The sequence below is a fragment of the Rosa rugosa genome, chromosome 5, assembly GCF_958449725.1.
Source record: "Rosa rugosa chromosome 5, drRosRugo1.1, whole genome shotgun sequence".
Taxonomy (NCBI): domain Eukaryota; kingdom Viridiplantae; phylum Streptophyta; class Magnoliopsida; order Rosales; family Rosaceae; genus Rosa; species Rosa rugosa.
Window position 1 is genome coordinate 5376008 of NC_084824.1, and position 14928 is coordinate 5390935.

Genomic DNA, 14928 nt, shown 5'->3' on the forward strand with positions numbered 1-14928 from the left:
TTCGTCGAAAAATAGCTTCGGTTGACTTGTGACCCAGTCCAACCCATTCATTTCATCACTAATAACCCAAACCCAGTTCACACTTGTATACAAAAACCCAAGCTCTTCCATCCAAAGTTAAAACTCGAACTTCATGGCAACTCCGTCAAGTTCTTCCATACCAAACCACGACGTTTATTCCGCCATGGCAACTCCGTCTCCACCCCTAAACTTCCGGACAATCCTCACCGAATCGAGGCGCATCATCAACGCCTACTCCCGCCACTTCTGGGCTCTCTCCATCGTCTTCCTCCTCCCCATCTCCGTCTCCTCCTTTGTCTACCCAACTCTCCAAAACCTCATCGCCGAATTGTTCAGGATTTCCAACTTTGACCAACCCTCTCTTCCCACCAAGACCCTACTCCTCGCTCTCGCTTTCGCCCTCTTCGTCTTCGTCTTCTCTCTCTTCGCTATCGGCTCAATCACGTACAGCGTCTTCCACGGCTTCTATGGCCGCCCGGTCAAGTTCATATCGGCTGTCCAATCCGTCAAGGTTTCGTTCTGGCCAGTATTGGGTACTGTTCTTGCTTCCCACATCGTGTTTTTATTGGTTGTTCTTGTTGCTGGGCTGTTCTTGTTCTTGGTGGTTGGAGGTTTTGAGATGGTTGGCCTCGAAATGGAGTTCTCTTCGCCTTATTTCGTTGGGCTCTGTGTTGTGGTTGCGATTCCTCTGTTGCTGGTTTTGTTGTATCTTCAAGTGAATTGGACTCTGGCTGGTGTAGTTGCTGTCCTCGAACCGCGTTGGGGGTTTAACGCATTGAGTCGGAGTGCGAATTTGATCAAGGGAATGCGAGGGGTGGCGTTGTCTTTGATGGTGTTTTTCGGGGCGTGGACTGGGATTTTGGGGTTCTACGTCTCGAAATCTGAGTTGGATTTGAATGGGGCTACTACTGATGGGTGGATGAATTGGATGAGTTTGGCATCTGTTTATCTGATTTTGTATTTTTCGATGGGTCATATGCTGGCACTGCTCTATCATGCTGCTGCGAATACGGTGTTGTATATGTATTGCAAGACTGTTCATGGAGAGCTTGCGTTGGAGATTGGTGAAAAGTTTGCGACCGAGTATGTGAGCCTGCCTTTCGATGATGGAAAAGTTCCTCATGTTGTTTCGGTTGCCAATGTTCCATGAGGATGAGGTTAATTAGTCACACACAGAATGGTTCGCAGTCCAGTTCTTGTTATTGTTTGTTAGTGTAATCAAATGGTGAATAATGCAAACGATATGATACTTGTATATGTAATGTTGTGGCAAGAATTGAATGATATCTGTGTTTATTTTTTCGGTCAATATGATCTTTGTGTTTATGATGGTGGGAAATGGATGTCTTTATTGTCTTTTTTTTTTTTTTTTTGTTGGGTCAAACCAGAACTTTCAGTAATAAAAGGCCAGTACAAAGAGGCTCAAGAGAAGTACCCATAAAAACTAACAACAAACAACATAGGCCCAAACAAAGGAAAAAAAAAAAATAACATAGGTTGGCCCAGACTTGAGCCACCACGCCGCTACCAGCAAGTCAGCAGCCACGCCGACGAGAAGAATATAGCCACCACTCCACCGCAAAGTAGGCAGCGACAAAATACTTCTAGGATCGAAAGAATATAGCCGTCACCCTTGCATCCTGTTAGTGAAGCACCAGATTTAGGTCGCCCTACATCACCTTCCTCCTCTCAAACAAAAATTTGAAGTTCACCTTCCTCCTCTCAAACAAAAATTTGAAGTTTTTGTTAAATGATGTGCTTGAGGGGAAGATTTTTTTTTTACTTTGTTAAGGGGAACCCAAAGGCTTCCTAGGCCCAACATAAATCCCTTCGGCGCATGTGAAATGCTCCAACTGTACATTGCAGCACAGTGCATGACCACTTTGACAGCTTCGGGGTTCGAACATAGGTTGGGGAGCACACCCAACTAGGCAAGAACCACTGAGCCACTTGCAGTGGTTTATGCTTGAGGGGAAGATGAATGTTACTGCTCCAATAAAGAAAGTGAAGTCCGAGCAAATTGTTTCACAGCCAAATCTCTAGGGTTAGTGGAAACACCAGGAGGGATGCTAGTGCATGCAAAGGGTATGATGCCTAAAGAGGGAGTCCAAGTTGGAAAAGCAGAGGTAAAGAAAAAGAGAGGCCGACCTCTTGGCTCTAAGAACAAGAACTCTCCCAAATCCAAGAAGGTCCTGCTGAAGAAATGTTGAGCATGCTTTATTCAGGAAAGCCTCCTAGCCTTCAAACCTCATAGCCCTAGTTTTAAACTTTAGCCTATTACTATGCCTACTCCATAGTGAAATTACTGGAATAGGCTTGCTTTTAATAAATGAGCAAATGAGTAAATTGTAGACCTATCCTATGTATCGCCGTGATTTTCATTACAACTTCTTGTCTGTCTATAGATGACAGCGAAAGAGTTATGTAATGATTATTTTAACCTGACCATCAATATCATCATGAAATTCAAAAAAAAAATGTAGAAAATAACCTTATATGTAGCCCTATTTAATATTTCTCTTTCTTAATTAAGAAAAAAAAAAAAAGGAATTCAAGACGTAGAACAGGTTTCTCCAAAATATAGCTTTTGGTTTGACCTGGTAGAGGCGCGCACTGACTATGACCCAGTCCAACAGTCCAACGGTCCAACCCATTCATCTCATTTCAGCTCCAACAAGCAAAACCCAAGTTGTCACTTCCATCCAAAACTGAAACTTCACCATCCTTCTTCCTCCTTTGGCTTCCTTCACCCGCAGCCAAACGACGACGTTTCTTCCGCCATGGCAACTCCGTCTCCACCCCTAAACCTCTGGACCTTCCTCACCGAATCGAAGCGCATCCTCACCGAATCGAAGCGCATCATCAACGCCCACTCCCGCCACTTCTTGGCCCTCTCCGTCGTCTTCCTCCTCCCCATCTCCTTCTCCTCCGTCGTCTACCCAACTCTCCACAACCTCATCGCCGATCGTATACCGCACAATTCCCAAAAATTCTTCTTAAGTATTGACCAACCCTCCTCCCTCCCCACCACCAAGACCCTACTCGTCGCTCTCGCTTTCGCCCTCTTCGTCTTCGTCCTCTCTCTCTTCGCTCTCGGCTCAATCACCTACAGCGTCTTCCACGGCTTCTATGGCCGCCCGGTCAAGTTCATATCCGCTGTCCGATCCGTCAAGGTTTCGTTCTGGCCAGTTTTGGGTACTGTTCTTGCTTCCCACATCGTGTTTTTGTTGGTTGTTCTTGTTGCTGGGCTGTTCTTGTTCTTGGTGGTTGGAGTCTTTGAGATGGTTGGGCTCGAAATGGAGTTCGCTTCGCCTTATTTCGTTGGGCTCTGTTTTGTGGTTGCCATCTCTGTGTTGCTGGTTTTGTTGTATCTTCAAGTGAATTGGACTCTAGCCGGTGTAGTCGCTGTGGTCGAACCGCGTTGGGGGTTTAACGCATTGAGTCGGAGTGCGAATCTGATCCAGGGAATGCGAGGGGTGGCGTTGTCGTTGGTGCTGTTTTTCGGGGCGTTGTCTGGGATTCTAGGATTCTGCAGCACGGTTTCGGAGTTGGGTTTGGATGGGGCTACTGATGGCTGGAGGAATTGGAAGAGTCTGGCATTTGTGTTGCAGATTGTGGTGTTTTCGACGGCTCATATGCTGGTACTGCTCTATCATGCTGCTGCGAATACGGTGCTGTATATGTATTGCAAGGCTGTGCATGGAGAGCTTGCATTGGAAATTGCTCAAGAGTTTGCGAGCGAGTATGTGAGCCTGCCTTTCGATGATGGAAAAGTTCCTCATCTTGTTTCGGTTGCCTATGTTCGATGAGGATGAGGATGAGGTTAGTCACCCACCCTCCGACAATGGTTGTTCTTGTTAGTGTAATCAAATGGTGAATAATGCAAACGATATGATACTTGTAAATATATTGTTGCGATATGAATTGTATGATATGATTGATATCTGTGTTTTAATTTGTTATTTTGGGGCAACATGATCTGTGTTTATAATGGTGGGAAATGGATATTGTCCGCAAATCGTCTTGGAGTTTAATGTAGCTCCATAAGGAGATTAACAAAGTACCACTGTTGTGTGTAAATCATTTGCATTAGTGTATCTGCAATACTATTATCTGTTGGACAGTAAAGGAATGAAATCCTTCTTATGCAAATGATCCAAGCCTCAAAGTACTCTGTCCTTCAATTCGCAACTAAATGCTTAGTTGCAGCAGTTACAAACATTGTGATCCAACTCTTGACCAGCGTTTTGGTCCTCTTTCCTCAAGTCTCATTTCTTCTCCTCTTCCTCAACTTAGAGCAGGTGAAGTTATCAAAGAACAAATGACCAGGACATCTTGAAGAACATCAATGGAATTGCTACCGACTTTTTCTAGGTAGAAATTTGGTTGGTTGGTTAGTCTTACTCCCATAATTTGTGCCATCTTGTAGCATAACCTACTAAAACTCTTTTTAGTGATCATCAAGTTTGATTTGGGTGATTGAATTTTGTTGTAAAGTTTGAATGGTTCAAAGGAGTGAAAAAGGAAGCAGACCGGGCATTCAGGTCCACCTTTTATCGTCCAGTATGATCAGGAATAATTCTACTCGCATTTTCGGAATCTTTGGCCATAACATCCAGCATACCCAATATTCATTTACAAAAGTTCATTCAATAACTGCAATAAGAGATCTAGCGAAGCTATCCATCAACCATTGCTTTTAAGAAAAGACGACTACACAGGGCAAAATTCGGAGTATTGTGACAGCAAACTTGCCATTCAGGCAGTCGGTGAAATCCACCAGAATCTGCAATTAAGTTTTTCAGACAAGATACAAAGTGTGCATTTCAGTTAAAACCACAATCATACAGTTTTCTATACAGAGCATGCCATGCCTTGCCATGAAGCCTCGAAACTAAGATCTCAAGGCCAATTACAGCCCACAAATGAAAGAATATTGAACTGCCCCTCTCGACGAAACCAATCAAAATGACCTAAGTTTCATTACGACACAATTGATCAGAGCTTTCTACTGTTAGCCAGGCTAGAAGATGCTGCTTTCTGTTTGACAACCCTCTCATCCTGTTCAGAGCCAAAGAGAAGGCTACTCCAGTTTGCTGTTGATCTTTCAACATTTCTGGGAGGAACCCTGTCACTATCTTCTCCACCAGATGCGTCATATCCACCATCACTAGTTGACCTTGACAGTGGGATTCCCTTCTGAGCAGCTGCAATAGCGGCAGGCAGACCTGTTAGCCGCCTTGCCTCTTCTGCTCCTGATGAGGATACCCGGAAGGGATGGATATCAGGTGAGTCTAAACTGCTCTCAGGAGAAGAAGCTGCTATCCCTATGGAGCTTGACATAGCTCGGCTTGTTTGGAAAGCACTCCGAGCTTCAAGCTGAAGAGGGGCCAAACTAGTCGATGTCTCAGTAAAACCTTTATCAACAGCTTTAGCTGTGCCCTTTGTTAAAGCCTCCACAGGAAGGTCAGCTGGGAGGCGCACCCGCTTGGTAGTTCGTCTTCTGTTATTGTCAGGCTTTGGAACCATCCGGCGGCCACTGCTGCCAAAGCTATTGTCTCTTTCCAGTCGAAAAGGAGCATCACGTCTCACAGGCTGCAGGATCTTAGACTTCTTTCTGGCCTCTGCAGCAGCTTTTGATACCTCTTCTGCATTTAATCTTGCCAGAGTCCACGGACTGATCTTTACCGTTCCAGTATTCTTCTTCTTAGTTGGTTCCTCTCCCACCATCTTTTTTCCGTATGAGCTAACAGATCCAGTCTCAGGGGGTACAACATCAAACTGGAAGGAAAACAAAGCAGAAAAACCAATCAGAACATTTGTTTTAGATTCATCTTTAACCTGAATGCTACTGCCATGTTTAGTCTACTCCTATTTACAAGAGTAAAAACTAGGTCATTTATAAGAATCTCCACCCTACATCCAGAAAGGTCATGATAGTTAAAGTAGAACATAGCACCCTGACTTATAGATTTCTCATTAAAACTTATAGAAATGCATTGCAACGATCCCAACTAATAGGCTCTCAGCACAAATTTCAGGCCAAACTGTTTATTGTCTTTTCACTGCTGCTGCTTAGACAGATACCAGCTCCAGCCAAGGGGGAGAAATTTGCACAAAAGGTCCATCAATTGGGAATCCATCACCCTTGGAAAGGCAATGAATTTTGAAAGAAGCAGTGTAAACACAAATGAGAATCAATAAAAGATCTATGGTCTGGCAAGCTGCCAAATTACCTGATCTTCAAGGAACAGTCGCGGAGGTGTACACCATGCATTTCGGTGAAAGGTAGTAAAGGAGCTTGCACTGCTTAATCCAGTAAGTGAGCTTGCAGGAGACATTTGGGGACTGTGCTGACCCCCAACTCCTTGTTGCTCTTGCTCCTGCTCCCTTAAAGCAATGATGTAATCATATGTGCTGATTCCCTGCATTGGATTCATTTAAAGATAATCAGCTCATTAACCATATTATGATATTCACCTAAAAGAAATGTCAAAATGATAATAGGACGCATTTGCAATGCTTACCTTCTTTATAAGGAGGATGTGGAAAAAGAAAAGTTGAGCAAGTGGCAGGGTTGCAATCATAGCCAAAAGGGTGCACACTGCCTGCAATATAATCCAAGGAATTGTTTCTCCTCATAAGTGAAAATAGAGAAAGGCTTGAATTTATAGATGGTATATCAGGACTTGAAGCTTAATCCAAAACAAGAGATATACTAGCAGAGACTAACCACGACAATGACGAAAGGCACCAAAGAAAAGCTGCTTCCCAACTTTGTAGATATATCCACAGAGATGTGCTTCCTCTCAATAATACAGCAGATAAGCACAAAGATTCCAGTTGACCATTGTAAGATTAGCTGCAAATTGATAAATTATGGAATCATTGGAAAATCCAGTTTATGTTGGTGATTGTAGGTCTGAACATATGAAATATCCTGACAAAGGCACATAGCGGAGACTTATGCTTACCAAGAGGAGAGAAGTAACCATAAGGGTGAAAAATTGTCGATAATTCTTTTTTCCAATACAGTTGTTGAGCCACTACAACGTGAACATGTAATTGCCATTACAGGAACTATGTAAGCACAATAAAAGAATATACAACAAATCAAAATCCTTCATACCCTGCAGTGATGATCAAAACTGTCAACACATTTGTCACAAACCCTGCAGTGCTTGCTGTACTTGAAAACCTGTATCAAGGAAACACCATGTGAGCATGAGGAGATATTAACAGTACAATCATTCTAGACACATCACTTTTTATTCGAGCTTCTATATTTCTTTGTTCTTAGTCTTGAAGAAGAAGAAAAAGCGAATCAATCATTTTCAATTTATAATATCTCCTAGGTGAAACGCCAAGGCAGCATGCCAAATATCTACATGGAATGTCATCGAACTGATACCTCAATGAGTCCTTAACTCTAGTTGTTATAGATTGAAAAACACAACTGAATACTTATGTGGAAATCATGGAAATCATGAATCTAGGCATTTAAGAGCGTTTACACACCTCAACTTCACACAAACTGCAATAGAACATGCCTTCTTCACTCATGTGGTGCAATGAAGATTCTTCACTTGATCCGGAGCAATCACAGATATAAGCACATGGAGAGAAAAGCAACATTAAGCAAGACGAATTTTCTGAGGAAGCACCCTTCACTTCAATATCACTGTTGGACGCTTTTGAAGTACCAAGTTTGCCAAGTGCATCCTTATCCAGAGGTCTTCCTCCAACTGTCACATCATTAGCTTCATGCATCGATGATGTTGATTCCCCACAAAGTTTAGAATCTTTGCTTCTAGGATGCTTTTCATTGGCTGGAATATTGAGATATTTCTTTGACCTAAAAACTCCTGGATCTGCGGGATCAGCAGCTGCACACCATATATATAGGCTGAAGACACATGTAATCTGGAAAGAAAAGAAATATTACTTGATAGGACATTTGTAATAATACCGGATTTAAAGGATGCAAATTTATGACAAATTACATATCTTTTGTTAACTGGCATTCAGATAAAGCACTTGGAGCCTCCAGATTTCATATCTCTAAACCTCAATCTTTAGTCAGCTAAGTATACTTTTTTCTATTTTACTAAATACTTTTTGGAATCACAATTCACCAGATATGTTGATTATGTGTGGGTCTGAATTATCACTTAAAACAAATGTGTTGGTTCTAAATCTCAAAGCCATGAAAATAAAGGGCATTAAGTGTGATGGATTGACTCCTTGAAGTTCAAATTAACTAAAAAAAAAAATCAGCACACAAGTAGTTCGATATTAAAGCAATGGCGCACAGATACTCCGCATGAGCTAGTTTGTTCATCTACAGGGTTTTGTAACAATGACTCTACCTCACACAAGCTAATAATGCGCTTCTGTCCACACATCAAGTTTGAAACATGCATAAAAGACCAGCAGGAGTTCTTACAAGACCAAAAGACCAGCACCCATTTTCCTTATCAGACAATACATATTTCAAATAATAAAATTTACCAATATAAATTGAACTACCCTGAAGTTCAAGAACCCAGATTGGAGAAAGCAAACACATAATTCACATGCCAGGCAGAGAAATCACGGATCTCAGTTCTTAAACCCACCAAAAATGAGCAAAAAGTTAATAAACCAAAACGAATTTAAGAGAGGAATGCTTACAAGAGGAGTGTAGAGGCCGATCACAATATACTGGAAAATCTTCTTCCCGACAAAAGGAGCAAAGAAGACATAAAAAGCAAAGGCCAAAGCCAGAAACACAGCTACAGCCACCACCTTCAGATATAAACAACACCAAAATTCAACCTTTTATCTTCTGAGCTATATGTTACAAAACAATGCCAAGATTTCTGAAAACCAATAAAAAAAAAAAATACCTGAAGAGGATGATAAGGGAGCTGCCATCCATGCTTCCTCATTTTCTGGTTTGAATTCTGAAGACCAACACAAGCAGGAAGACAATGAGCGACAGAGATAATGACTTGGGTATCCCTTTAGCTTCTTTGTCTGTATTTATTTAATCAACCTCCACTTTCCCTCATTTTCAGGGAAAATTAAAGCTAATGGCTTCACTATGGAACCAGCCCAGAAGAGCTTTCATGGACATTGGAGGGTTTCTAATCAGAAGATATGACAGGTAGGAGGTAGTGGGTTTTGAATGGGTCTCAATGAGAAGGCTTTGTCTGCTTCACTACTCAATCATCAAAAAAGAAGAGAGCTTTGCTGGTTTTGGGTGTTCTCTTGTTTCTTCTTCTTGCAGGTGCCCTTTTACTTGGAGCAAAGCAAAGATCTAACACTGAATTGACTATACTGTATACAAAGGAAATGAGAGAGAGAAAGAGGGTCTCACTGGTTTTTCCCCTTTGCTTTTCTGGCATATAATTAACCCTCAACCCCCACCCCTTTTACTTTTTTCTTGTTTCTAGCGTTACCCTTTTCTCTGGGGAAATCATGTGTCACAGCACAGGCCAGTGTTGCCACTCACAGTTGTCATTTTTTTTTTTTGCTTCTTCTTCTTCTTTTTGTAAATAAAGTTTTGCTTTTTTTTGGTATTTTCTTTGCTCTGTGTATAAATGGTGATGGTGTTTTTCTGCTGTGGAATTGGATAAATCTTACTTCTTGTAACTCTTTGTGGTCTCGGACAAACACCTCCTTGTATTGAATTTTGTTCATCATGTTGTTTAAATTAATAAGGGGGGGTGGTTGGCTTTGATGCGCCCTGGTAGAGAAGGACCAAGCTTTGATCCAGTGGCCAATAGGAAAATATATGTGCCTACTACTATTTGCAACAAGAAAAGATCCCATGTTGATGATGATGATGATGATGATGATGATGATGATGACGACGACCCTACCTCTCTCTTGTCAGTGTTGCTTTGATGAATGATGCTTCATCTTCAAGTTTGCTGCATTGCAAAGCCATTACTTTCATTTTGTTTCACCAAGGAGAAAAATTAATAGCCAAGTTAATGATCCTGTGACTGTTAAGTATAGAAAATGCATCATTTAAATCTTAATAATAATAACGGGCGTAGGGCTGAGCCTCCCAGTTAGGCTGGGTTCCAAACCCCTTTTCAAAAAAAAAAAAAAAAAAAGTATAGAAAATGCTGCAACATGAAGACAATTTAGGTAAGGCGATCTTGTCGTGTGATAGGTCCGCCCACTCAATTAATTTTCTTTTTTTACAAATTTTATGTTTATAATGCTCCTACTATTAATTCGTGTACATTAAAAATGTTCGTAGTACTTAAAAATTTACATACGCAGCGAGCTATCATTGGTGGTCGAACAAAACCAATGAATAGACTATCGTAATATATAATATTCCTGGTACATGATTGTAACTATAGTTTTGCTCCTTTATCATTTTGGTTTTGACCCAAAGACTCCAACCTATTAACCTAACCACTATTTGGGATCAAATCAGAAATGACCTAATTGTGAGACTTTTGGATTCAAGTGGTTATTTGGTAAACAACTAGAGAATTTTGTTGCCAAAAGAAACCAGTTTATTGAATTCGGTGAAACTTTTATAATTGCAAGTAGCCAAATTTGAATGTGCCATGTGCCTGGCGCAAGCCTACAAGTCAATTAGAGCTTCACGGGTCATAGGATGTGGACTTGTACAAAGCAGTTGATCCAGAATTTGGATAAAAGAGAAGTCACTTTTCTCACCCCTCTTCATTTTCATTCTCGGATATTCTACGGCACTCTAAAGTGTGACATAAACCGAATTTTCTACCCTAAACTCTGGTGCTAACAAAAATTTGACGTTACAAGAATCCGAAACATGTCATATTCCGAAATACAATTAGACGTCTCGAACGAAAGCCATGCCAAATTACCATTAACCATAAGTAAACAGGAAGAGAATGATAAACAGTTTTTTACTGCAGTGGGGGTTGATTCGGACAGTTATCAAACTGCAGAGGCCAGCAGGGAAGAGAGTGACATAACAGTGAGGAAAGGATGGTCCAGACTGCGAGGTGTTTGTTACATTTATGATTTATATATGCATGGGACTGCTCCTCCTCTTGGGTTTTCAAAAACCTTTTGTCAATTTCCCTTTGGCATTTTCTTGTCAGATTTGGAACAAACAAAATAACAAATGAAAAAAAAAAAAAAAAACAAATTACTTCAACCAATTTCTTGCCCAACTTTAATTGGTAAACAAGCAATTGTAAATTGTACTGTACCCAATCTGTGGAGCTAGAATACACCTGCCACAGTTCTTCTCGAGTTCCACCGTAAATCAAATGGTGGGTGTCAAACCAGTCCGCTCTTTGGCTACGATTTGAAATTTTGATATCGATGGAAATTTCGGTACCCTTATTTTATGAATTGACATAATAACGGTGTGAAATTACAGAAATTTCGACGAAAGCTTGTTTTAAAAAAGTATTGCCCTGAGCCCCTGACAGAGACTTGTTGGACATTAAGTCGTTTTGATCTCTATCTGTCTTGGTCTGTAAAGGAGGCCTCAAACGATTCCTTATCGGCTTATCCTAATATAGTGTTGAACCGAGATATGCTTTGGACCGTCGACTATAGCGACTCTTGCATTTTGTTGTGATAGATGACCGGATCAACGCTCTAGAAAAAAAGAAAAACCTCGGCCTTAAATTGCGGGAGCATTACCAGATAATCAATGCTCTTCTAGCTCTGGGACCATTTGGTAAATTAATATTTCAATAATTATTTTGATTATTATGAATGAGCCTTTACTATATAGTAAAATTAAAAAATAATAATAATAAATAAATAAAAAGAAGCAAGAACTATATAGGAAACCTTTTATATACAAGGAGTGAGCTAATTTACTATTGTCCGGATTTGGTATAGGAAGCTACTCTGTTATGGACTCATGGTAAAAGAAAAAGTTTGAGAATGTGGAGTGTTTTTCTTCATGTTAAAAATAGAACATACATCTCGAATCTAGAATGACCTTTATAAGGTTTGAACTTGTCTGCGTAGTGTCAATTAGTTTTCTAACAAAATTAGTGTCTTACTTAACAATTTAATCATCATATTATTGACAATATATAGCGCTAAACTCTTAATTTAGTCCACTGTTTAAGTGCAAGTTGTCCGAGTTTAAAATACAAAGAGGAAAAATGCAGATCCTACAGATTAAGGAAAATGAGCTAAGCTCATGTACCAATTATATGTTCATTTCGATCTACAAACGCGATTGTATTGTATTATATAATGCAGTTTACTCAATAAACCATATTTGAAGTTGCAAACTAGCATTTAGTTACTAGACAATACATTCTCTCTAACAAAGTGTTAGTACATCATAAATTTAAATCATTTCTCTCTTTAACAGCAAAATTTAAAATTAATCAATAGTTGTCCTTATTAATCTTTTATTGAATAACAAAAAACAAACAGACCCATGAGTTTGTTCTTATTTTAATGGAATAGAAGTCAAAATCCAGCCTAACTGATACCAAGAAATTGATGCTTACTTAATTCTTGGTTAGTTACATCTTAACCATAAGATAAGAATGCAGAATACCAATGTGGTCTAATAGAACAAGGATAGAAAAACAAAGAGAATGATACAAAAATCCGAGTTGATATAATATACTGGCATGTTCTTTAACATTTTTTATGTCCAAGATGAAGGCCAAAGGATTTAACCCGTGACCAATCTCACTTTTCTAGTTCTACTTTAGGGAAATGTGATTGTATTATATCCGTGACACATTAGCTAGCTTCCCTAGTGTGTTGGACTTAGGAACCCTAATGGTCCCTTCACTTAATAGAGTATTTCTCAATCAAAACTATATTAGTTCTTAATAGACTTAAGAATGACCCCAACATGCACTTTTTTTCCTCCGATTTAATTAGGTGGCACAAAACACCAACTCACTAAGTTTAAGCAGGAATGCCATGCATTTTCTTTTCTTTTCGAGTAAATGCGACACGATCCTTTCCTTGTAGTTATCAGTCTAACAGTAGTCTTAATACTCTCACTTGAAAATTTCACCGTTAATTGGTATTGTCGGAACATAATACTCAAATTTGATATATGGAGGAGGTGACCTTTTATCTTGTTTGTGGAGCAAGTACGAAGCTGACTCTCATGAGTAAGAAGTAATGAGTAGACGAGTAGTTGCAGGAGTGCAGGACCATGAGAAAGGGGTAAAAGCTCGGGGACTTGGGAGAGGGTCATTCATTATTCACTCTTTACTCGATGGGAAATTAAAGGTATATAGACTTACAGTTAGTGCAGGTGGATGAGACATGAGACTGGGAGATGAGCTTTTGCCTTGTCTAATAACTTACCATCATTACTCTCTTAGGTCTTGATACAAACATGTGGTGTGCATTCAATCATGGCCAAGAAGGAAAGCCTATGTCCGGATGTCCCCATCTTTTTGACATGTATAGGGATATATCAATTTTGACACAATTGGATAACAAGGCTGGAAATTTGCATGCTGAATATGTACGATTGAAACAAAAAATAATTACGGGTCAAGTTATCATAAACTGGTACATCTTAGGTTAACCTGCCAACTCCTAAATGGCCAACCCGTTAAGTTTAGTAAACAGATTTTGTCGAGTAATCAGCGTATTCAACACTCAAGTGTTTATAGGGTTATATGTTTTTTCTTTTGCTTCTAGTGTATGTTATATGTGAAAATTTATGGTAATGATTATTGTAAGTCATATGTCATACATTCTTGTTGCCTAAAATGGGACCAAGTGGATCGTCCTAGTTACTTTATTTAAGTGGAATGGGTCGACTTGAATTCAATGTTATACGACTTGTTTAGTTCAAAGGTTAAGCAGGTTGGATCGGTTAACTGTGTTTTATAAATTGGTTGGGTTTAAATTTCAATTTTCAGACACTTTATTAGTTGAGCCGGTTTTAAGTTTGCATATTATGATATTTTCTACAAAATAGTTTGGTCCAGCCCACTTGAACGCCTACTAATAGGGCCCATGATCCATATAATTTGGGCCGAGCCCATAAAAGTCCAAGAGCTTATTTTTTTCTGGGTTGGACTTGTGTTAGTCTCCCAATGATCCATAGTTTACCATTCCCTGTTGTGTTGTTTGTTTTACAGTGTTGAGAACAGTTCTAATCAATTTTGTTTTAGTTTTTGCAACACATAGTTTTGATTTGAAAATGATTCTCTCCCATATTTCCATGTGCTAAGATACAGTTTACAAGAAAGCTATAAATTTAGAACATGGGGATTTTAATGCTTTGAGGCCATCAATGAAGTTTAGCTAGCTATCTGTTGGGTCCTTAAATTTTACATATCCCCAGTCCCAGCCTTAAATCTTTGTCCCCAAAACACAGGGCAAACTCAATGAAGCATCCACCTCTGCATGAATTTCATGAGAAGACAGAAACCAAATGTGACCCATATATGGATTATTGAACTTGGTCCATCTTTCTTGTGTAAACTTGAGCATTGAAAATAATATGTTCATGGATTGAGATCACTAATCAAATAACAGAATTTGTTAATTCTGCTGCTAAAACTGGTTAAGGTGTGGAGGTTGTCGTAGTGGGTGTGGGTTTAGGCTGAAGGGAACAAACAACAAAACAAGAAGAAGCAGTATTGCTAGTGTTCATTGTAGCTGTCTACCACAACACAATAATCATAGTGTAGTTCACTGAGGATTTGCACAAAATAATATCTTGTTTTGTTTTCTTTTGTTGGCTACTTGGCTTTGCTAATATATTATCACAAGTATATTAGTTTTATCTCTCTCCTTTTCTTTTTCTTTTTCATTTTTTTTATCTATTTTTTTTATGGGTTAACAGTCCTTAGATGACCATGCACTCCTTTCTTTGATTAAACAAAAATGAAAGACTAGAAAATTGTCAAAAATCTTGAAAGCAAGACAAAGAATTATTCTTGATCAGGT

General features: G+C 39.6%; 3 protein-coding genes across 3 annotated transcripts; 2 read left to right on the forward strand and 1 right to left on the reverse strand.

Annotated features, from left to right (window-relative positions):
- The first annotated feature begins 81 nt into the window (after positions 1 to 81).
- LOC133709753 (uncharacterized) lies at positions 82 to 1330 on the forward strand. The gene has a single exon (XM_062135602.1). The coding sequence runs from the start codon at positions 134 to 136 to the stop codon at positions 1169 to 1171; it is 1038 nt and encodes a 345-aa protein (XP_061991586.1). The 5' UTR covers positions 82 to 133; the 3' UTR covers positions 1172 to 1330.
- Positions 1331 to 2801: 1471 nt separating this feature from the next.
- Positions 2802 to 3830, forward strand: LOC133711091 (uncharacterized). The gene has a single exon (XM_062137262.1). It carries the CDS (start codon positions 2802 to 2804, stop codon positions 3828 to 3830), a length of 1029 nt encoding a protein of 342 aa, XP_061993246.1.
- Positions 3831 to 4756: 926 nt separating this feature from the next.
- Positions 4757 to 9524, reverse strand: LOC133708229 (probable protein S-acyltransferase 22). The gene is made up of 9 exons (XM_062133688.1): positions 8910 to 9524; positions 8695 to 8808; positions 7540 to 7944; positions 7151 to 7219; positions 6996 to 7067; positions 6755 to 6883; positions 6549 to 6629; positions 6258 to 6446; positions 4757 to 5802 (listed from the first exon to the last, which is right to left on the reverse strand). Exons 1-9 carry the CDS (start codon positions 8949 to 8951, stop codon positions 5020 to 5022), a joined length of 1884 nt encoding a protein of 627 aa, XP_061989672.1. The 5' UTR covers positions 8952 to 9524; the 3' UTR covers positions 4757 to 5019.
- Between the last annotated feature and the right edge of the window lie 5404 nt (positions 9525 to 14928).

Bases quoted from the DNA above. Each gene is read 5' to 3' on its own strand.
- LOC133709753 (XM_062135602.1), top strand. From the start codon at position 134: ATGGCAACTCCGTCAAGTTCTTCCATACCAAACCACGACGTTTATTCC.
- LOC133708229 (XM_062133688.1), bottom strand. From the start codon at position 8,951: ATGAGGAAGCATGGATGGCAGCTCCCTTATCATCCTCTTCAG. The intron at 7,068-7,150 runs GTATGAAGGATT...TTCACGTTGTAG, and splicing joins GTTTTGATCATCACTGCAGG to TGGCTCAACAACTGTATTGG. The intron at 5,803-6,257 runs GTAATTTGGCAG...TTTTCCTTCCAG, and splicing joins GACTGTTCCTTGAAGATCAG to TTTGATGTTGTACCCCCTGA.
- LOC133711091 (XM_062137262.1), top strand. From the start codon at position 2,802: ATGGCAACTCCGTCTCCACCCCTAAACCTCTGGACCTTCCTCACCGAA.